The sequence below is a fragment of the Microcaecilia unicolor genome, chromosome 1 (assembly GCF_901765095.1).
Source record: "Microcaecilia unicolor chromosome 1, aMicUni1.1, whole genome shotgun sequence".
Lineage (NCBI taxonomy): Eukaryota > Metazoa > Chordata > Amphibia > Gymnophiona > Siphonopidae > Microcaecilia > Microcaecilia unicolor.
The window spans coordinates 755860509-755884057 of record NC_044031.1 but is presented as its reverse complement, the minus strand read 5'-3'; the positions used below and the strand labels follow the sequence as shown (position 1 = coordinate 755884057).

General features: G+C 46.2%; 1 protein-coding gene across 1 annotated transcript in view; it reads left to right on the top strand.

Moving 5' to 3' along the window:
• The window catches only part of FAM169B (family with sequence similarity 169 member B), a 104901-nt gene that overhangs the window by 11504 nt on the left and 69848 nt on the right, over positions 1-23549 (top strand). Inside the window, 1 exon segment of the mRNA XM_030192706.1 lies at positions 21198-21334. Coding sequence (XP_030048566.1) covers positions 21198-21334 — 137 coding nt within the window.

Genomic DNA, 23549 nt, shown 5'->3' with positions numbered 1-23549 from the left:
ACAGCTACTGTTGGGAAACTAGGACAAGCTGGACAGGGCCGCCGAGAGGGGGGGAGCAGGGGGGACAAAATTCCCCGGGCCTCCAAGGGGGGCCCGGCGCCTCAGTCCCCTCCACCCGCCCCCCTCTGTCCACCACTGGGCCGGGCCCCCCTGAATTCAAATCATAGCGCCTCATCTCGACCTCGCTCCATGTGAAAGAAGCGCAGCAGCGGCAGTCTGCAGATCGCCTCCCTTCAGGCCTTCCCTCCCTGTGTCCATTAAATATTTTTTGAAGAAATCTGTAAGTCATGCCTGAAGCTCTTGGAAAGTTCAACAATCTTAAGGTTAAACGTCTATTATAATTCTCCATTTGTTCAATTTTCTGGTGGATTAAGAGTTTGTCTCTTACCAGGGCGTCCGTTGTTGATTTCATAACCTTAACCTCTTCCTGTACCTGTAGAACTTTATGTGAAGTTTCAGTTTTAACATTCTCAAAGGGTTCAGTTAAACTATCCATTTTACTCACAAGTAAAGTTGTATCCTGAGCTGACTTAGTTACAGCCACCGTTAGATCCTGAAGCGCCTTCCAGATAGAACTCAATGTAACCTCCACGGGAGACAAAAACTCCACGCTGGCTTCCCCTGCGGGTTTAGGAGTAGCACCACCAATTTGAGTTCTGCTGCTAACGACCTCCGTTTCAGTTCCTAACTCCTATACTTCGCAGGACATGGAGGCAGGTTGATTTCCGGGGGCGAAAGAGTTGTTTCCGAGCCCAAGAGCGTTGATGCTCCATCGGCGCTCAACGTGGGACTCGCTAACTCGGCAGTTTGTGGGCGACTCGTCGCATAGCGGTCCAAAGTTTGCTGAACAGGGGACGAAGTTCTGGCCATCGGCGGTTGGCCTTTAGCCGTCCCCTTCCTCTTGGTATGGGGCATCAGTATTAAAGAAGAAATTTAGGTAAGTAGAAAACTTTAGAGTACAGCGGGGCCTCTCAGCGTGCAAGCTTCAGGTCGCCATCTTGCCACTCCCTTTTTCTGAAGTCTTTTATGTTTGATTGAAATTTGCTGAGTGATTTCATCCTCACACCCCTCGTTTTCATTGTAGCATTGAAGATTGTTGTCGGTGGATGAAAACTCTTCATAGTTTTCCACCCGGTGTGCTTCCATAACATAATTTGTATTATCCATAGCATTTTCATTTTCATTCTTATCCTGTGTGTCCGTTCCAAGGTGTTCAAACCCGCAGTGAGCAAAACAATGCTGAAGAAGGGCAACCTTCGAAAGCTAATCAAGAAATGTATTAAGTTATGTCCAATAAAAAAGGTATCATCTTATTTTCTTTTCCATGTTTTATTTTGTTTGATTTCTATTGATAACCTTAAGAGTGGACTAACACGGCTACCACAATCCTCCACTTTCAGATGGAAACTCTGCAGTCGGTGATCTTGTCTGTTTGGGGGGGGGAGCTTCTCATCACGCTCGACCTCAAAGAGATGTACCTGCACATCCCCACCTGGGCACCTCGTTAGCAGTTCCTGTGGTTTGTAGTATATTAGGCTGGCACTTTCAGTTTAGAGCCATGCCTTCTGGACTGGCTATGGCCCCGAGGATATTCTCCAAAGTCATAGTCGTGATGGCAGCCTTTCTGAGACGGCAGGGGATCAGAGTTCGTTATGCTCATATTAGCCCTCTCCTCAAGTCACTTCACTGGTTTCCTATCCGTTTCCGCATACAGTTCAAACTCCTCTTATTGACCTATAAGTGCATTCATTCTGCAGCTCCTCAGTACCTCTCCACTCTCATCTCTCCCTACATTCCTCCCTGGGATCTCCGTTCACTGCGTAAATCTCTCTTATCTGCACCCTTCTCCTCCACCGCTAACTCCAGACTCCGTTCCTTTTATCTTGCTGCACCATATGCCTGGAATAGACTTCCTGAGCCGGTACGTCAAGCTCCATCTCTGGCCGTCTTCAAATCTAAGCTAAAAGCCCACCTTTTTGATGCTGCTTTTAACTCCTAACCCTTGTTCACTTGTTCAGAACCCTTATTTTATCATCCTCACTTTAATATTCCCTTAGCTCTTGTTTGTCCTGTTTATCTGTCCTAATTAGGGTTACCATATGGCTCCAGAAAAAAGAGGACGGATTGAGCCAGCCGGGTTTTACTTCCATTGCTTTTCCATTGAAAGCAATGGAAGTAAAACCCGGCTGGCTCAATAACTTCCATTGAAAGCAATGGAAGTAAAACCCGGCTGGCTCAATCCATCCTCCTTTTTCTGGAGCCATATGGTAACCCTAGTCCTAATTAGATTGTAAGCTCTGTCGAGCAAGGACTGTCTCTTCATGTTCAAGTGTACAGCGCTGCGTATGTCTAGTAGCGCTATAGAAATAAGTAGTAGTAGTTCACCCCATAGCAGGATGACTGGCTCATTCAGATGCCACCTTATCGAGATAGTGTGGTGGCGACCTCGACAGTTGTCCAACTCCTCCAGTTGTTTGGTTGGGTGATCAATTTCAAGAAGAGCAAATTGTCCTGTTGCAGTGGCTATACTCGGCAGGCCAGAATCTTTCTGGTGGAGGTAAGGAGCTTGAAATTGGTGCACCAGATACAGTTGCTCCTCTGTCTGTTCATACCCCGGGCTTGGGACCATGCCCAGGTTCTCTGGTCCATGACGGCTGCGATGGAAGTGGTGCACTGGGCAAGGGCACATATGTGGCCGCTTCAGAAGTGCTTGCTCGGTTGCTGGTCTCTGGTATCCCTGGACTATAGCGTCCAGCTACCATGGATGCAGGCAACCAGACAGAATATGCATTTTTGGTTGCTTCCTGGGAACCTGAACCTGGGGCTTCCATTCCCAATTGTGCATTGGGAGGTAGTGACCATGGATTCCAGTCTATCACGTTGAGGGAGCCCATTATGTGGGGCATCTGGCCCAAGGCATTTGGTCTCCTGTGGAGGCGTCGTGGCCCATCAGTTGCTTGTAACTCTGGATGGTCTGCAGAGGTCTGGTGGCCTTTGTTCCGCTGTTGGAGAGGTCTCCAGTGTGGCTATTCTCCGTCAATGCGACAGTGGTGGCCTACGTCAATAAGCAGGGGGACTCGCAGCAGTCAGCTGGCGGTGGGGGCCGGCTTACTGATGGCCTGGGCATCTTCTCTACCTCTCAGCAGCTCACATTGTGGGGCATGGCGATCCTGGTGGCCTTGGATTGGACATGGTGCCTGCAGTCTGGGGTGCGCAAGGGACTGGTATTGGGCACCTTGAAGGTTCAGGTAACAGCTTTGGCGTGTTTCGAGGTCCGTTTTCAGAACTCATCTTTGGCTGTGCACTCAGGCATGTTTCATTTTTTGAAGGGAGTGAGTCAGCTTAGTCCGCCGTTCTGGGCGCTGTTTCCTGAATGGGATCTCAGTCTGGTCCTTTGGGCTCTTCAGAAACCTCCCTTTGAGCCCCTCCGGAAGACAACCTTGAAAGATCTTACGCTGAAGATGGTGTTCTTAGTGGCTATTACTTCAACGTGGTACCCGGTCATAATAGCCCCTGACATAACATCCACTGTCAAAACGGCCTTCCCACAATATAGCCCTTGACCAATTAGCCCCCTGACAAAATGGCCCGATCAGGCTACCCAGAATATGGCACTGCATTTTGCTCCTAATAATCTTACCTTGCCAAACAGGATAAGGTTGGTAAGACTGTGAAAATGATGACAATATTGTTTTTTTGAATTAGCATGTTGTTGGAAGGCTAGTTTCCTTAAACAGCAGAACAGATCATGGATACCAGTTAGTAGCTATAGAATTATGTTTCATTATATCTGCTTTATACAATGCAATGCTGGTAGGAGCCTTTATCGGTAAAGATTTCACTTGTAAGTGGAGGCCATTTCGTCAAGGGCTATTTTGTTAGGCCCTGATTTGTCAAGGGCTGTTTTGTTACAAGGCTGTTTTGTCGAGGCTATTTTGTCAGGGCTATTATGTCGGGGTGCCCTCCAACGCATCGCATTTCAGAGCTTCGGGTGCTGTTGTTACGGGATTCTTTTCTCTGGTTTTCGGAGGCAGGAGTTTCGCTTCGGATGGTGCCTTCCTTTCTACCTAAAGTGGTGTCAACGTTCCATGTCAATCAATCTGTGGAGTTCCCTTCCTTTTGCCGGGTGGATGTGGGGGCTCGGTTTGCCTCCCTGAGACTCCTGGATGTTCGCAGGGCACTCATGCGCTACCTCGAGGTCACAAATGACTTTTGTCGTTTGGATAGGCTTTTTGTCCTCTTCGGCAAACGGAGGTTGGGCCTCATGGCGTCTAAGGCGTCTATTGCTCGATGGTTAATGGAGGCTGTGGTTTCGGCCTATGTTCTGGAGAGGAAGCATCCCCCTCAGGGAGTGAAGGCTCACTCTACCAGGCATATAGCGACCTCCTGGGAGGAGAACTCATTCTCCTCCCCGTTGGATATATATATAAGGCGGCAATCACTGCATACTTGTAGTAAGCACTGTCGGGTTGATATTGCAGAGCAATCGGAGGACGTGTTTGGGGCATCATTCTGTGTTCTTTCCATTAGTTCTTCACATTATTCCAGGAGCTCACCCATGATTTGAGGCCATGCTTGAGACTTGGAGAGTAGTGTTATGTATCGAGTGGGGGAGGGGGGCTGTCTATTTGGCAAGCCTTGGTGGCCCGGTGCGCTTTCATTTTGTGTTGCCCTTCCAGTGGCCATGCCTTATAGTTGTTGGCATTGTTCTGGTAATGGTTCATATCGCTGGACGTGCTCCTGGTCTGTTTCTTTTTTTCTCCTTCTTGGTGACTCGTACTGAAGAACTGGACTAGTCCCACCTGCTGGCAATGGTCATGACTTCCCACAGGTCGTGGAATAGTGTGAAGAACTAATGGAAAGGAAATGATCAGTTAAGACCTAATTTCTCCATAGCATCCACTTTTCTCCAGCACCCCTTCCTGCACCCACACACCATCCATATTTTTTTTCAGCCCCCCCCCCCCCATACCATCCATATTTTTTCCAGCCCTCCAGCACCTATACACCATCCATAGTTTTTTTCTTTCAATCCTGCCCCCACACCCACATACCATTCATAGTTTTTTCCAAACTCCCCTTACCCACACACTATCCATGGTTTTTTCCAGCCTCCCCCTCCACACCCACATATCCAGTTTTTTTCACAGGCCCCGCCTGCTGCACCTGCACTCACCAGGAAGGTAGAAGTTGCATCAGAAGTACCTCTGCGGGGCAAGAAAGAACACGACTCTTTCCTGCCCACTGCCACTGCTCTGGGCCAGTACCGAGACTTTCTGTGGCAGCCTCACTAGATTACCACTCGAAGTCTTGGCAGCCATTTTGAAGAAGTAGAGCACTGACTAGAGAGTTGCGGCAGTGAGCAGGAAAGAGGGGGGGTTCTTTCCTGTCCCCAAAGCAGGGGCGTATCTGCGTGGGGCCACAGGGGCCTGGGCCCCCGCAGATTTCGCCCTGGACCCCCCTACCATCGACCCTCTCCACCTCCCCCTCCCTCCTGCACGCCCGCCACCAACCCGTCGCCGATCTTTGCTGGCGGGGGACCCCAAGCCCCCGCCTGCCAAAGTCCTCTCTTCCGTGCAGGATGCAAGTTGCAACACTTCCTGTTCTTCTGAGTCTGACATCAACTTGCAGGACGTCAGACTCAGAATTTGGAACTCAGTCTGACGTCCTGCGTGTTGTACGTGCAGGACGTCAGACTTAGAAGAACAGGAAGCATTGCAACTTGCAGCCTGCATGGAAGAGAGGACCTCGGCTGGCAGGGGGTTGGGGTCCCCCGCCAGCAAAGGTAAATGACAGCAGCGGGGGAGGGTTGGCGGCGGCGGGAGGGGGTGGAGAGTGTCATTGGTGGCGAGGGGGGGTCTGGCAGTGGCGGGGGGGTCTGGAAATGGTGGGGGGGGGGATCGGTGGCGCCGGGGGTGGGGCTAAAATGTGCCCCCTCCCTCTGGCTCTGGCCCCCCCTACCCCCAGAGTCCAGATACGCCCCTGCCCCAAAGAGGTCACTAGACCAACAGGGAGTGTTAAGGTAGGCTGAGGCTTGGGGGGGGGGGGGGGACCAGCCAGCCTGTACCCCTTTTTGTTTCTCTCCTTCCCCCCTGCTTGGGTCCCTTCTCCCTCTCTGACTCTTAACTTGTGTGAATGGCTTTTATATTTCCTATATGAATATTGTAGTTCCTTTTTGTCTCTTCCAGTTTTTTTAAATTCTTTATTTATAGATTACAAATATACATTCACACAAAATAAATGTCAGAAAATCAAGAAATATAACAAAGAAGAATATTCTTTTCCTCTACATAACCAAGGAGAACAGAAATATCATCGTTACTTAGTCCACAATAAATGATCAAGACACAAAATAAATATATGAGGAAAAATTAAGATCTTCCAGTTTTTTATGTAAACCGCTTTGATCTGCTTAGTTAGCGAAGCGGTATAGCAAATGCGAAATAAACTAAGCTTTCACTCCATCCTTCACTGTGGCTTTATTATGGGCTAAAGGGGCTCAATTCTTTGCAAAAAGACTGAATCCTGCGTGGCTGGGGAATTCTGTGCAAATTTTGCGCTGCGCAGTCACGCAAAATTCCAGCAGGAATAGTTGATGTGGAATTCTCTACTTTTAGATGTTAGACTGGAAAGATGTTTTCGTAAGAAATTGAAAACTTATCTGTTCAAAAGGTTTTGAATGGATTGTTAGAATGTGTTGCTGTTTACACTGTATTGTAATTCCTAGTTTTGGATACTGTCTTTATAATGTGATCTGTCTAGAACCAGTATTGCTATACCTCAGAATATAAGAATAAAGTTTGTATTCCATTGTATTGCATTGTTCTGTGACTTGAGCTCCCATTGACTGCATGCCAAGGTAAAGGAAGAACAGAGACCTCACAGATAGAGGAGGCAGGAACAGAGAGCAGACTGGTGAGCCCACACCTTACAGGGGCAGACCAGAAGCAGTGAGTAAAATCAGAGTGACGAATGATCAATAAGATGGCGACGAAACAGTGTGACAAGGCGATGGCCTTAGCTAGAAGGTTGCTAGACTGTATAGAGAGAGGTGTGACCAGCAGAACAAAAGAAGTTTTAATGCCCCTGTATAAGTCGTTGGTGAGGCCCCACCTGGAGTATTGTGTTCAGTTTTGGAGGCCGTATCTTGCTAAGGATGTAAAAAGAATTGAAGCGGTGCAAAGAAAAGCTACGAGAATGGTATGGGATTTGCGTTACAAGATGTATGAGGAGAGACTTGCTGACCTAAACATGTATACTCTGGAGGAAAGGAGAAACGGGTGATATGATACAGACGTTCAAATATTTGAAAAGTATTAATCTGCAAACGAACCTTTTCCGGAGATGGGAAGGTGGTAGAACGAGAGGACATGAAATGAGATTGAAGGGGGGCAGACTCAAGAAAAATGTCAGGAAGTATTTTTTCACGGAGAGAGTGGTGGATAATTGGAATGCCATCCCGCAAGAGGTGGTGGAGATGAAAACAGTAACGGAATTCGAACATGTGTGGGATAAACATAAAGGAATCCTGTTCAGAAGGAATGGATCCTCAGAAGCTTAGCTGAGATTGGGTGGCAGAGCCTGTGGTGGGAGGCGGGGCTGGTGGTTGGGAGGCGGGGCTAGTGCTGGGCAGACTTCTACGGTCTGTGCCCTGACAATGGCAGATACAAATCAAGGTAAGGTATACACAAAAAGTAGCACATATGAGTTTATCTTGTTGGGCAGACTGGATGGACCGCGCAGGTCTTTTTCTGCTGTCATCTACTATGTTACTGTGTATATTATCAAAAGGAAGTGTCAGGCAAGATGGTGGCTCAGTTCCTGCTCCGATTTACCCTGTTACTGAGGAAAACCAAGAAGGAGACCTCTGAGAGCAAAGTACACACAGTTATTGTAACGAAAGAGGAAAATAAAGTACAGTTTCCAGTCAGTTCTGGGAAAGTTCACGCAAGCATCCAGTTCTGGTATTTGATGGATGGATCCATGTTCAGTAGAGGCGACAGAGCAGGGGGTATTATCGTATTGAAAAGTCCGGCTGTTCAGCTAATAAACAGCCTACAGTGAGTGAATCAAACCCTTGAATTAGCTTGGCTTTACTAAATTAAGAGCTCAGCTTGATTACTGCAGAATCCACTGTACAGCTCAGGGGGGTAGAACCACTGGCCAAGATTTCTGTGTTGGGATGCTTGAACTGCGTCCTTCTGCAGTCTGACATGATCCAGCTTGTCCTGTTCAGCACTAAAACTGACCCACGTCTCTCTCTCTCTCTCTCCCCCTTTCCGCCATCCGTTCCCAAACTAAGTAAAACTGTTAAGTTGCATTTGGACATAGAAGGAGATTGTTTAAGCCCTCCACAAGTCTGTCAACATCTGTTGGTTAAGATTCGGCATCTCCCTCCCTCTTTCCCCCCCCTTGCCCTATGAAGGGAAGCAGCTTGCCCTGTAAATTGCACCACACAAAAAGCGATCCCTACCGGGCCTTTTTGGAGGATCAGGCTTTGGGGTGATGTAATGACCTTGTTTACCAGCTTAAGATGGCTGCCCCCGTCAGCCCCTCAGTAATGCTGAGAGCTGGAATGTCTGGAATTCTCACCACCCAGTAGGCTTCTAAATTTACACTGTGCCGGGGCTGTGGTACCTTTCAATGCTGCTGCTGCAGTGAGGCCCCTTTATAGAAGTTTAATTTTTAACCCCTGGTGGAACTCTCCCTGTCTCCCAGCATCTTACACGTTCTGGTTAGAACTGACAAAAGCCTTTCTGCGTGAAATGACTAACTCATATTGGCCTTGCATGGATAAAACCCGAGGGTTGCTGTAAAGTATCAGGGCACAGAAGAGGTCTTTGCTAATTCGAGCAACTTCTCCCATTCTGATCGAGGATACTGGTGTCCCGAATCCTGCACTAACCCGCCACACAGCATCCTCACAAAATGTTTTCTATAGCCACCGGACAGAAACCAGCCCTCTCTTTAAAAAAAAAAAAGCAGGTTTTTATTAAGTACAGCCTCTCAGGAAATTCTCGAATTCTGAAATAATATCCCAGAGTATTTGGTTTTCATCCTGGAGTGTTTTGCGTAACCTTTCATGCCTATAGATTGTGTGACCTTAACGGGTGTGTAGTGGAGGAACTGGGGGGAGCATGGGGGGGGTGAAGAGGGGCTTGCCTTACCTCTGTGGACTGTGTATCCCTAATGAGTGGGTAGTGCAGGAAGGTTGTTCACCTTATCTTATCTTCCAGCTACACTACAAAGACTTTCCTTCATAGAATCCATCTTGATGGTGTTAATGTTCACAAAGTCAGACTGTCCTTGCGTCTAAGGTTGCTAGCTGGTTTAATAAAAAAAAAAAATAATAATTTTTTTTTTTTTAACTGACAGGTTGATCCAGTCCTGGATTACCTCATTTCTCTTTTTTGGGAAATCAATAGAAATAAAATAAAACAGAGAAAAGAAAATAAGATGCTCAGTATTTCAACTTGCAACGGCTCATTAACATATATGTAGTAAGTCACTTTGCTATGTTATCCTCTGAGGTGCTGTGTACCCGGTGCTAATGTTACCTAACTTCCATAGCTTACGCCTCGCTGCGACAACTACCCCCCCTGTCATCCATGGGCGGGAGGGCGGGTCAGCACTAATCTCTCCACCTGCTGAGTTTATCATGCGTGGGATAAACATAAAGGAATCCTGTTCAGAAGGAATGGATCCTCAGGAGCTTAACCGAGATTGGATAGCAGAGCCGGTAATGGGAGGCGGGGCTAGAGGTTGGGAGGCGGGGATAGTGCGGGGCAGACTTATACGGTCTGTGCCAGAGCCAGTGGTGGGAGGCGGGACTGGAGGTTGGGAGGCAGGGATAGTGCTGGGCAGACTTATATGGTCTGTGCCAGAGCCGGTGGTGGGAGGCGGGGCTGGAGGTCGGGAGGCGGGGATAGTGCTGGGCAGACTTATATGATCTGTGCCAGAGCCGGTGGTGGGAGGCGGGGCTGGAGGTCGGGAGGCGGGGATAGTGCTGGGCAGACTTATATGATCTGTGCCAGAGCCGGTGGTTGGGAGGAGGGGCTGGTGGTTGGGAGGCGGGGATAGTGCTGGGCAGACTTATACGGTCTGTGCCCTGAAAAGTACAGGTACAAATCAAAGTAGGGTATACACAAAAAGTAGCACATATGAGTTTGTCTTGTTGGGCAGACTGGATGGACCGTGCAGGTCTTTTTCTGCCGTCAACAACTATGTTACTATGTTTATTGGACTAATTTAGTACTAAGTTCCCTTCCCTTATGTTTTCTTTTCCCCCCTCCCCGTCTTTCCTATTTTTAGATTGTATCTTTCCCTCCCCTCTGTTTTCCTTTTCTGGATTGTTTGTTTTGTTTATCTGTTACTGGTTTGACTTCCCCTGCCTCCATATTATTTTTTAATAATGGGGAAAGGGAAATTGGACTTGATTTACCGCCTTTCTGAGGTTTTTGCAACTACATTCAAAGTGGTTTACATATATTCAGGTACCTATTTTGTACCAGTGCCAGTGTAAACCACTTAGATTTTCATTCTATTTGTGGTATAGCAAATGGAACTTGAACTCGAACCCATGAACCCAAAGGCCTGAAAGAGTTCTGATCACACAGCCAAAGCTCTTCAGCTTTCCCCTCTCCTAAATCTTTACCCTATTGAGCCTATGTTACAACACCCAAAAGTTTTAGAGTTGGCAAGTTAAATCTTTCCAATCATAAAGGCACTCCAGGAGGACATTAAATCTGGCTCTAGTCTTAATTCCTTCTGCAAAATATTTCACAGGCACAGAGCCATAACTGAAAAGCTTGATTGGAATCCTAGTGAGCCTTTCTTGGGACGCAGCAGGAACTTTGTGAATTCTGATTTTGCTAGAAGGAATTCCAGCTCCCCAGAAACTGCGTAAGTTCTATAACACTGGTTTCTCTGCCTGGTATCAGAATGTTTCTTGAACCATACCCAGGCTCAGCAGAAGGGGCTGAAATCAGAAGATACGGATTTAATATTGTCATGGGAAGTAGACGTGAGTTTTGTGTACTGTCTGGTCCACCTGTGATGAGCAACGCTGCCTGTTGGCTGGGACATAGCCATGGCCAACCCCGGTGGCGTTATTAGGACGCACTGTGAAAAGACCTGGGCAGGTATCGCTGGTGGTTAAGCCGGATGCAGGACATGTCTCTGAAGTTGTGTCGAAGAAGAAGCACAACTAAGGTTCTCCTTAGTGTGCTCCTTTGGGGGGGAGGGGGAGACTGTGGAGAGAGTGTAGACTCATTCAAGGTTTGTATTTTTTCCATTGAGTTAACTTGTGGCAATATGGATACAGTTTAGAAATTATCCTTTAATACCTCTGGAAAAGGTTCGTTTGCGGATTAATACCTTTCAAATATTTGAAAGGTATTAATCCGCAAACAAACCTTTTCTGGAGACGGGAAGGTGGTGGAACTAGAAGACATGAATTGAGGTTGAAGGGGGGGCAGACTCAGGAGTAATGTCAGGAAGTATTTTTTCACGGAGAGGGCGGTGGATGCTTGGAATGCCCTCCCGCGGGAGGTGGTGGAGAGGAAAACGGTAATGGAATTCAAACGTGCGTGGGATAAACATAAAGGAATCCTGTTTAGAAGGAATGGATCCACAGAATCTTAGTGGACATTGGGTGGCAACGTTGGTAATTGAGAAGCAAAACCAGTGCTGGGCAGACTTCTACAGGCTATGCCCAGATCGTAACTGAATAGATATGGATGGGCTGGAGTGTAAATTTTAAGAGGCTTCGACATTAGCTTCAGAACTTTTAGTACACCCTTGTCACCTCTCGTTTAGACTACTGCAATCTGCTTCTTGCTGGCCTCCCACTTAGTCACCTCTCCCCTCTCCAATCGGTTCAAAACTCTGCTGCCCATCTTGTCTTCCGCCAGGGTCGCTTTACTCATACTACCCCTCTCCTCAAGTCGCTTCACTGGCTCCCTATCCGTTTTCGCATCCTGTTCAAACTTCTTCTACTAACCTATAAATGTACTCACTCTGCTGCTCCCCAGTATCTCTCCACACTCGTCCTTCCCTACACCCCTTCCCGTGCACTCTGCTCCAAGGATAAATCCTTCTTATCTGTTCGCTTCTCCACTACTGCCAACTCCAGACTTCGCGCCTTCTGTCTCGCTGCACCCTACGCCTGGAATAAACTTCCTGAGCCCCTACGTCTTGCCCCATCCTTGGCCACCTTTAAATCTAGACTGAAAGCCCACCTCTTTAACATTGCTTTTGACTCGTAACCACTTGTAACCACTCGCCTCCACCTACCCTCCTCTCTTCCTTCCCGTTCACATTAATTGATTTGATTTGCTTACTTTATTTTTTTGTCTATTAGATTGTAAGCTCTTTGAGCAGGGACTGTCTTTCTTCTATGTTTGTGCAGCGCTGCGTACGCCTTGTAGCGCTATAGAAATGCTAAATAGTAGTAGTAGTAGTACAAGAACAGTGCTGGGCAGACTTCTACGGTCTGTGCCCTGAGAAAGGCAAGGACAAATCAAACTCGGGTAAACATATAAAGTATCACATACCATGTAAAATGAGTTTATCTTGTTGGGCAGACTGGATGGACCATACAGGTTACTGTGTTACTATTGGGTTCATTTTCGAAAGAGAAAGACGTCCATCTTTCGACATAAATCAGAAGATGGACGTCCTCCCAGGGACGTCCAAATCGGTATAATCGAAACCCGATTTAGGACATCTCCATCTGCACTCCGTCGCAAGGATAGCCAAAGTTCAAGGGGGCGTGCCGGAGGTGTAGCGAAGGCGGGACTTGGGTGTTCCTAACCCTTGGATGTCTTTGACCCATAATTGAAAAAAACAAGGACATCCCTGATGAACACTTGGACGTTTTCACCCGGACCTGTTTTTCTTATTACTAAGGCACAAAAAGGTGCCCGAAATGACCAGATGACCACCGGAGAGAATTAGGGATGACCTCCTGTTACTCCCCCAGTGGTCACTAACCCCCTCCCACCCTAAAAAAACCATCTTTCAAAATATGTCGTGCCAGCCTCAGATGTCATACTCAGGTCCATGACAGTGCATGCAGGTCCCTGGAGCAGTTTTAGTGGGTACTGCAGTGCACTTCAGACAGGCTGACCCAGGCCCATACCCCCCCTACCTGTTACATTTGTGGATGAAACAGCGAGCTGTCCAAAACCCACCACAATCCCACTGTACCCATATATAGGTGCCCCTCTTCACCCGTAAGGGCTATGGTAGTGGTGTACAGTTGTGGGTAGTGGGTTTTGGGGAGATCAGCACACAAGGTAAGGGAGCTATGTTCCTGGGAGCAATTTGTGAAGTCCACTGCAGTGCCCCCTAGGGTCCCCGGTTGGTGTCCTGGCATGTCGGGGACCAGTGCTGGCTCCTCCCATGACCAAATGGTTTGCATTTGGCTGTTTTTGACATGGATGTCTTTGGTTTCGAAAATCGCCGAAAGTCAGAAACGTCCATGTGTAGGGACGACCAAATCTAGCGACGTCCAAATTTAAGGATTTGGACGTCTCTGATGGTATTTTCGAAACGAAAGATGGATGTCCATCTTGTTTAGAAAATACGGGTTTCTCCGCCCCTGGATTTTGCCTGTTTGCAAGGATGTCCAAATCGCAACTTGGACGTCCCTTTCAAAAATGCCCCTCCACATCACCTATTCTCATCTGTTCTTAATTTACTTTATTGTCCCTGTGGGTGACTTAATTCTCGCTTGTTGCGTGAAGAAATATTTTTTACAATTTGTTCTAAATTTATTACTTAGTAGCGTCATTGCATGCCCCCTAGTCCTTGTATTTTTGGAAAGAGTAAACAAGCGATTCACGTCTACCACTTCCACTCTATCGTATCTCCCCTCAGCCATCACTTCTCCAAGCTGAAAAGTCCTAACCTCTTTAACCTTTCCTCTTGGGGAAGTTGCCCCATCCCCTGTATCATTTTCATCATCCTTCTCTGCAGCTTTTCTAATTTTGCTACACAAAAGTAATAACATAGTAACATAGTAAGTGACGGCAGATGTCCATCCAGTCTGTCTAACAGTCTCGTTCATTCTCAATTCTAGATTGAATCAACAATGAACGTGATATTATATATTTGATCGTTTAAAACATACTTTCAAGACTGAAGGGAGTCAATTCAGGTTATTTAAAAATGGTGTTTCTCTTTCCCATCTTTTTCTATGCTCTGCAGCAATTGTAGAAACATAGAAACATGACAGCAGATAAAGGCCATATGACCCATCCAGTCTGCCCATCCTCTGTAACCCCTAATTCTTCCTGTTCCTAAGAGATCCCACATGCTTATCCCATGCCTTTTAAAATTCTGGAACAGTCCTTGACTCCACCACCTCCACCGGGAAGCCATTCCACGCCTCCACCACCCTTTGTGTGAAATAATACTTCCTTAGGTTATTCCTAAGCCTATTCCCATTATGACATCACAATATGAGCTCTGGTTACCAGAGACTGAAACTCTTCACACTAAGGGGGGAAAGTAAGCCAAGAATAGGACAATTGAGCCATTGTGACATCACTAATGAGGTTGGCTCTTAGGCATTGGTGGAATGAGGCATTATGACATCACAATATGAGCTCTGGTTACCAGAGACTGAAACTCTTCACACTAAGGGGGGAAAGTAAGCCTAGAATAGGACAATTGAGCCATTGTGACATCACTAATGAGGTTGGCTCTTAGGCATTGGTGGAATAGAAACATAGAAACATGACGGCAGATAAAGGCCATATGACCCATCCAGTCTGCCCATCCTCTGTAACCCCTAATTCTTCCTGTTCCTAAGCGATCCCACATGCTTATCCCATGCCTTTTTAAATTCTGTGAAATAATACTTCCTTAGGTTACTCCTAAGCCTATTCCCATTATGACATCACAATATGAGCTCTGGTTACCAGAGACTGAAACTCTTCACACTAAGGGGGGAAAGTAAGCCAAGGATAGGACAATTGAGCCATTGTGACATCACTAATGAGGTTGGCTCTTAGGCATTGGTGGAATGAGGCATTATGACATCACAATATGAGCTCTGGTTACCAGAGACTGAAACACACTAAGGGGGGAAAGTAAGCCAAGAATAGGACAATTGAGCCATTGTGACATCACTAATGAGGTTGGCTCTTAGGCATTGGTGGAATAGAAACATAGAAACATGACGGCAGATAAAGGCCATATGACCCATCCAGTCTGCCCATCCTCTGTAACCCTTAATTCTTCCTGTTCCTAAGCAATCCCACATGCTTATCCCATGCCTTTTTAAATTCTGGAACAGTCCTCGACTCCACCATCTCCACCGAGAGGCCATTCCACGCCTCCACCACCCTTTCTGTGAAATAATACTTCCTTAGGTTACTCCTAAGCCTATTCCCTCTTAACTTTGTCATATGCCCCCTCCCCCTCATTCCAGAGCTCTCCTTCATTTGGAAAAGGCTCTCTTCCTGTACATAAATGCCCTTGAGATATTTAAACGTCTCTATCATGTCTCCTCTCTCCCTCCTCTCTTCCAGGGTATACATGTTGAGGTTCATAAGCCTGTCCCTATAATTTTTGCATTCAAGACCGCTTACTAATTTCGTAGCCGCCCTCTGGACCGACTCCATCCTGTTCATATATCTTTTTGAAGGTGTGGTCTCCAGAACTCTACATAGTATCCTAAATGAGGTCTCACTAGAGTCTCATACAGGGGCATCATCACCTCCTTTTTTCCTTCTGGCCATTCCTCCAAGCATCCTTCAACTTTTGCCGTCACTTTTTCTACCTGTTTGGCTACTTAAGATCACCGCATACAGTCACACCCAAGTCCTGCTCCATTTTAGGCAAACCTACATTGCATTAATGAAGAGAAGAGAATGAAACAGCCTGCACAGTTTGTCTCACATGTGCGTCATTTAGCAAAGAATAGTATGAGAGGCATTTTAGAAAGGATATGCAAATCCAGATTGAGGCATCCAGGTCAGGACATTCCAAGTTCTGGATCTGCTGACATAGAGTCTGTTCTGAAATACATCCAGAAAAGGACATTTGTATGGCAGTTCACTGTGGCATACATGAACATCAACAGTCATCCTCTTTGGCCGCAACCATGATACTGACTGTTCGTGCCCTGCCTCTAGCCCCTCAAATCCAAGCATTTTAGTTTCTCATTCATAATGACACATTTGCACCTATGTGCCACACTGGGATAGACCAAAGGTCCAACAGTGGTTAATCCAGGTCACAAATACCTGGCAAGATCCCAAAAAATGTCAGTACATTTTATGCTGCTTATCCCAGAAATAAGCAGTGGATTTTCCCCAAGTTCATTTTAATAATGGTCGATGGACTTTTCCTTTAGGAAGCCAGCCTTTTTTAAACCCCGCTAAGCTAACCGCCTTTACTGCATTCTGTGGCAACGTATTCCAGAGTTTAATTACACGTGTAATGAAGAAACAATTTCTACGATTCGTTTTAAATTTACTACTTTGTAGCCTCATTGCATGCCCCCTAGTCCTAATATTTTTGGAAGAGTAAACAAACGATTCACATCTAACCGCTCCACTCCACTCATTATTTTATAGACCTCTATCATATCTCCCCTCAGCCGCTTTTTCTCCAAGCTGAAGACCCCTAGCCGCTTTAGCCTTTCCTCATAGAGAACTCATCTCATCCCCTTTATCATTTTTGTTGCCCTTCTCTGTACCTTTTCTAATTCCACTGTATCTTTTTTGAGATGAGGTGACCAGAATTGAACACAATATTCGAGGTGCAGTCGCATCATGGAGCGATACAAAGGTTTTATAACATCCTCATTTTTGTTTTCCATTCCTTTCCTAATAATACTTAACATTCTATTTGCTCTCTTAGCCACAGCAGCACACTGAGCAGAAGGTTTCAACGTATCATCAACGACGACACCTAGATCCTTTTTTTGGTCTGTGACTCCTAACGTGGAACCTTGCATGGCATAGCTATAATTCGGGTTCCTCTTTCCCACATGCATCACTTTGCACTTAACGTCATCTGCCATTTAGATGCCCAGTCTCCCAGTCTCGTAAAGTCCTCTTGTAATTTCTCACAATCCTCTTGCGATTTAACAACTTTGAATAGCTTTGTGTCGTTAGCAAATTTAATTACCTCACTAGTTACTCCCATCTCTAGATCATTTATAAATATATTAAAAAGCAGCGGTTCCAGCACAGACCCCTGGGGAACCCCACTATCTACTCTTCTCCACTGAGAATACTGACCATTCAACCCTACTCTCTGTTTTCTATCTTTTAACCAGTTTTTAATCCACAATATGACATTACCTCCCATCCCATGACTTTCCAATTTCTTCTGGAGTCTTTCATGAGGTACTTTGTCAAACGCCTTTTGAAAATCCAGATACACAATATCCACATGTTTGTTTACCCCTTCAAGGAAATGTATTAGATCGGTGAGGCAAGACTTCCCTTCACTAAATCCATGTTGGCTTTGTCTCATTAATCCACGTTTTTGAATACACTCTGTAATTTTGTTCTTTATAATAGTTTCTACCATTTTGCCCGGCACAGACTTCAGGCTCACCGATCTATAATTTTCCAGATTTCCTCTGGAACCTGTTTAAAAAATCGGTGTTACATTGCCCACCCTCCAATCTTCCGGTACCACGCTCGGTTTCAAAGATAAATTACTTATTGCTAACAACAGTTCTGCAAGTTCATTTTTCAATTCTCAAGTCTCTATAATATACTAGCACAATTCTTGCAGCAGTCATGCCTCAGGAGCAGGGATAAATGTTAGCTCATAAAATATATGTATATTTTACAAAACATCGGTGCAAATTGTGACATCGCTCCTGCTGTACCTAAGCTCCTCCCCTGAACACGCCTACTCTAAAATCGCTTACAAGTGCATGCCTAATTCCCTCCTTACTGGTTTCTGTCACTGGCACAAAATGGGAAGAAGCACCACGCTCTACCCTACTCTGTAGAGTTTTAACAAGATTTTGTATGAATGGGTTTTTTTATGCCAATGAAGACTTTTGATCCTGTTTAAGTCCTTTCTACCCAGTAAATGTTTGTCGAGTGGAGGTGGGGGTTGCTGAGGCTTTTTCCCTTTCATACTTTTTTGTACTCCACAGGAATATAGTGTTTAAATGGTACTTTGCATATTTATTTATTTACTAGGAAAAAAGGCCCGTTTCTGACACAAGTGAAACGGGCGTTAGCAAGGTTTTCCTCGGAGTGTGTGTGTTTTACAGAGTGTGTGTGAGAGTGAGTGTGTGATACAGAAAGAGTGAATGTGTGAGTGTGTGTGACAGAGCGAGAGTGAATGTGTGAGTGTGTGTGCAAGAGTGTGTGTGTGTGTGTGAGAATGAGAGTGTGTGCCAGGGGCCCCCTCCCACCCAGTTTCAGGGTCCGCCTGCGCCCCCTCCCTCTTAGTTTCAGGGTCCAGCACCCCTCCACGTTCCAGGGTCCGCTCTCCCTCCCTCCCTCCACCCACCCAGTTCCAGGGTCTTTTCCCCCCCTCTCCCCCTCCCTCCCAGTTTCTGGGTCTCTCCCCCTCCCTCCCAGTTTCTGGGTCACCCGCCCTCCCTCCATCCATCCCAGTTTCTGGGTGCGCCTGGCCCCCCTCCAAGTTCCAGGGTCCGGCCGCCCACCCTCCCACCCAGTTCCATGATTGTTGCCCCCCCCCCTCTCCCTCCCAATTCCAGGGTAGTTGCCCCCCTCTCTTTCCCTCCCCTCCCGCCACCCACCTGCAACGTTGTGAAGCTGACTCCTTGGCTTCATTGAAGTGATGGGTTCGTAATTTTCGTTAGGTTCGTCACTCTGTAGCCATCTCGAGGCCCCACCCTCGTGCCTCTGATAGGTCCGCCGCACTCGACGTCGAACGTGATGACGTCGAGGGCGGGGGACCTATCAGAGGCGCGAGGGCGGGGCCGAGAGAGATGGTTACAGACCGACGAACCTAACGATCCTTACGAACCCTTCACTTGAAGCCACGGAGTCAGCTTCAGAACGTTGAAGGTGCCTTTTATTATAGTAGAGATTTGTTACATTTGTATCCCACATTTTCCCACCTAATTGCAGGCTCAATGTGGCTTACTTTGTACCGGAGAGGCGTTTGGAGATTCCGGTGTAAACAAATACAAAGTGATATTGTGGTAAAATAAAGTTCATGTGGCACAGCCACACTAGGGAATCGTACAACGGAAGATTTGTGTTATGTCCATTACGTACTTTAGTTTTGTTGTGTTGCAGAGATCAGGCATTTATGTTGGATCGGTAGGATGTGCCTTTTTAAACAGGTTAGTTTTTAGTGTTTTCTGGAAGTTTAGGTGGTCGAACGTGGTTTTCAAGGCTTTTGGTAATGCGTTCCATAGTTGTGTGCTTATGTAGGAAAAACTGGACGCGTAAATTGATTTGTATTTTGTATGAGAGAGGTCTTTATTGTGAGAGATATATATATATACTCTTTCATCCTCATTGCTAAACAAGAGTTTTCCTTTACCTGACCAGGTTTCGAATCTCTTAGGGGCCCTTTTACTAAGCCGCTACGGCACGCACGCATGTCCTACGTGCATCAGTTTTGAACTACTGCCCAGCTACCGTGTGGCCCGGGCGGTAATTTCATTTTTTTACGCGCGTCAACTAAGCATGCCGGAAATTTTCTGGCATGCGGTGCTAACCGGGCGGTAATTGGCATTGTATGCATGTACATAAGTACATAAGTACATAAGTAGTGCCATACTGGGAAAGACCAAAGGTCCATCTAGCCCAGCATCCTGTCACCGACAGTGGCCAATCCAGGTCAAGGGCACCTGGCACGCTCCCCAAACGTAAAAACATTCCAGACAAGTTATACCTAAAAATGAGGAATTTTTCCAGTCCATTTAATAGCGGTCTATGGACTTGTCCTTTAGGAATCTATCTAACCCCTTTTTAAACTCCGTCAAGCTAACCGCCCGTACCACGTTCTCCGGCAATGAATTCCAGAGTCCAATTACACGTTGGGTGAAGAAAAATTTTCTCCGATTCGTTTTAAATTTACCACACTGTAGCTTCAACTCATGCCCTCTAGTCCTAGTATTTTTGGATAGCGTGAACAGTCGCTTCACATCCACCCGATCCATTCCACTCATTATTTTATACACTTCTATCATATCTCCCCTCAGCCGTCTCTTCTCCAAGCTGAAAAGCCCTAGCCTTCTCAGCCTCTCTTCATAGGAAAGTCGTAGACCATTACCGCCTGGTTTTTGCATGAGAGTTTACTGCTAGGTCAATGGGTGGCAGTCAGGTCTCAGGCCTAAGGTGGAAGCGCGCTAATTTTTATTTTCCACACGTCCATTTTTGGCCCTTGCCCCCCTCCCCAAAAAAAGGTATTTTTTGCAGGCACACTGAAAAATGAACCTGTGTGCATCCAATACATGTATCTACATATAGGAGCCAACTTTTCAAAATGATTGGGGGTGCTGAAATTTTTTTTTTTTTTACAGGTGGTGCATTCCCCCCTCCCTCCCCTGTTCCTGTCCCCCTCCCCCTCGTACCCCCAGCCCCCCTCCCTCCCTCCCTCCGCAGTTCCAGGGTCCCCGGGTCTCCCCTCCCTCCCTCTGAGTTCCAGGGTCCACCCCTCCCTCCCTCCCTCCGAGTTCCAGGGTCCCTCCCTCCTTCCGAGTTCCACAGATCCCCCCTCCCTCCCTCCGAGTTCCAGGGTCGTCGTCCCCTCTGAGTTCCGTGGTCGGTGTCCCTCCCTTCCTTCGAGTTCCAGGCCCCCTCCCTCCGAATTTTAAAAGTCACCTTGACTTACCTCATTGGGGTGTTACGGTGGTCGGCAGCAGCGGTAAAAAGCGTGCAGCTTTGGCCCTTAGTTCAGTTTTCCCTTCTCTCTCTCTCAGCTCTGCCGACCGCCGTAACCCTGATGAGGTAAGTCAAGATGACTTTTAAAATTCGGAGGGACGACAACCCTGGAACTCGGAGGGAAGAACGACGACCCTGGAACTCGGAGGGAGGGAGGGAACGAACTTCCAGTGGGTGAAATATTGGGGGTGCTCGAGCACCCACGGTACCCATGGAGTTGGCGCCTATGTATCTACACCAGCACAAGCCATTTTTTGGCACACCTTAGTAAAAGGACCCCTTATCGAAATGTTTTACGAGGCTCTTGTTTATCTCATGTTGCCCTGAATTTTTTTCTGCTTCCAGGACCTCTGTATCCAGTAGATGTTTCCACACAGGATGGTGCCGATGGTTTTTGGGTGGCGACAAATGCCTACTATTCAAAACTTGTCCAGCAAAGGGAATCTTCCACTGAGATATTCTCCATTTCCGATGAAGAAAAGGTAACAAAACAGAACCCAGGTGCACTGGGTCCTGCCGATGGACCAGTGAAAGAGTCAGTTCTGTACTTAAGTCCCTCCCTAGTCTGCTGAGTGAAGACATTTCAAGATGTCAGGACGTGTGAAAAGGAGAATATTCACAAGCCCAAAAATACTTTGGTGTCGCATCAGCCATTTGAGTTCTGAGGTCTCAATGAGTTCTGAGCTGTCACTGCACTTGAATGTTGCAACTGGAGAACATTTTTAAAGCAAAATATGCCTTTATGTACGGCTAAGCTAAGAAGAAAATTGAACTGTGTTTATCAGGGGTTATTTTCTGTGTGAAGTTTGCTCCCTTCTAGCAGAGAGAATGAGGCCATTACCACTACCTTGAATTACTGATGCACAAAACACTGAATTCTGGCCCTTTTATAAAATATTTTTGCATATTTTATATAAATGAATATTTGGAGATCTTAAAAAAAACCAACCAAAAACCATTGACAAAGTGGTTTAAATTTAGATATCAATAAAGTCTTGTTTGGTGATCTGTCCATAAAAAGATTTTTTTTTTAATTGGACCATGGGGTACATTAAAACTTGTTTGAATATGGTCTGTGCTAATTTTAAGCTGACCTTGTTTGATTTCCTAGTTTTTCACTTTCATAATCTGATCCCGGACAGTCATCTCATGGTACTCCTTCCTGCCCCCTGTTCTGTTTGTCACAAACTCCTCTACTCATGCTGGCCCCCACAACAGCCCATACAAGCAGTAGAAGCATCAGCTCCAGCCCCATGGAACTCTCTGCCACAAGAACCAGATTTCGGGAAACTACCAAAAACCCAGCTCTTTGTAGTAGCTTGTGTCCCACCACAGCTGCAGTCTCAGCGGACCGATCATGGACCACTTTAAGACTTTCAGTACATAGTGAAATCGCCCTATGCATGCCATATATAATGCCGACACAATCTCTCTGGTCCCCTTCACAGATGATTATTGTCCTTATTACGTATTCTATATTTACGATCACTTGACATCTCTGGTTCTAAGTTAAAACGAATTGGAGAAAATTTTTCTTATTTATTTATTTTATTTATTTGTTGCATTTGTATCCCACATTTTCCCACCTATTTGCGGGCTCAGTGTGGCTTACAATAAGACTTGAATAATAGAAATACATTTGTTACGACTAGGTTATAGAATACATTGAACAGAGTTGTGCGAGACATTCAAATATCCTTAGTAGTATAGCAGTGGGACAACAACATAGGGACATTAGGAGGAGGCAATGAGAGAAAAAGGGGCATTAATAGGCACCTAGACATATAGTGTACATAGTTCCATGGTTGAATGTGTGATTGACTGGATAAAGGGATGATGGATCAGATGTGGATGTGTATTGCATTGTGAACAGTCAGTAGTTTCTATGTGTTTTGGCTCTTTCCGTAGGTTTGTTCAAACAGGTGTGTCTTCAGTAGTTTACGGAAGGAGGTTTGTTCGTTAATCATTCTTAGGTTGCGTGGTAATGTATTCCAGGACTTCGTGCTCTTGTAGGAAAAGGTTGACGCGTGTATCGTCTTGTACTTCAAGCCCTTGCAGGTTGGGTAGTGGAGGTTGAGGTGAGTTCGGGATGATCTTTTGGCGTTTCTAGGTGGTAGGTCTATTAAATCAGACATGTACGCTGGGGCTTCACCGTAAATGATCTTATGGACTAGTGTGCAAGTTTTAAAAGTAACGCGGTCCTTGAGTGGAAGCCAATGTAGTTTCTCTCGTAGTGGTTTTGCCCTTTCATATTTAGGTTTTCCGAAGATGAGCCTGGCTGCTGTGTTCTGGGCTGTTTGAAGTTTCCTCAGTATTTGCTCTTTGCAGCCTGCGTATAATTAACTCTGGAATTCGTTGCCAGAGAATGTGGTAAAGGCGGTTAGCTTAGTGGAGTTTAAAAAAAAGGTTTGGACGGCTTCCTAAAGGAAAAGTCCATAGACCGTTATTAAATGGACTTGGGGAAAATCCACTATTTCTGGGATAAGCAGGATAAAATGTTTTGCACTTTTTGGGATCTTGCTAGATATTTGTGATCTGGATTGGCCACTGTTGGAAACAGGATGCTGGGCTCGATGGACCTTTGGTCTGTTCCAGTGTGGCAACACTTATGTACTTATGTGCTTGGGATTCTGAATGGAATCTTGCTATTCTTTGGGGTTCTACGTGGAATATTGCTACTATTGGGTACTTGTGACC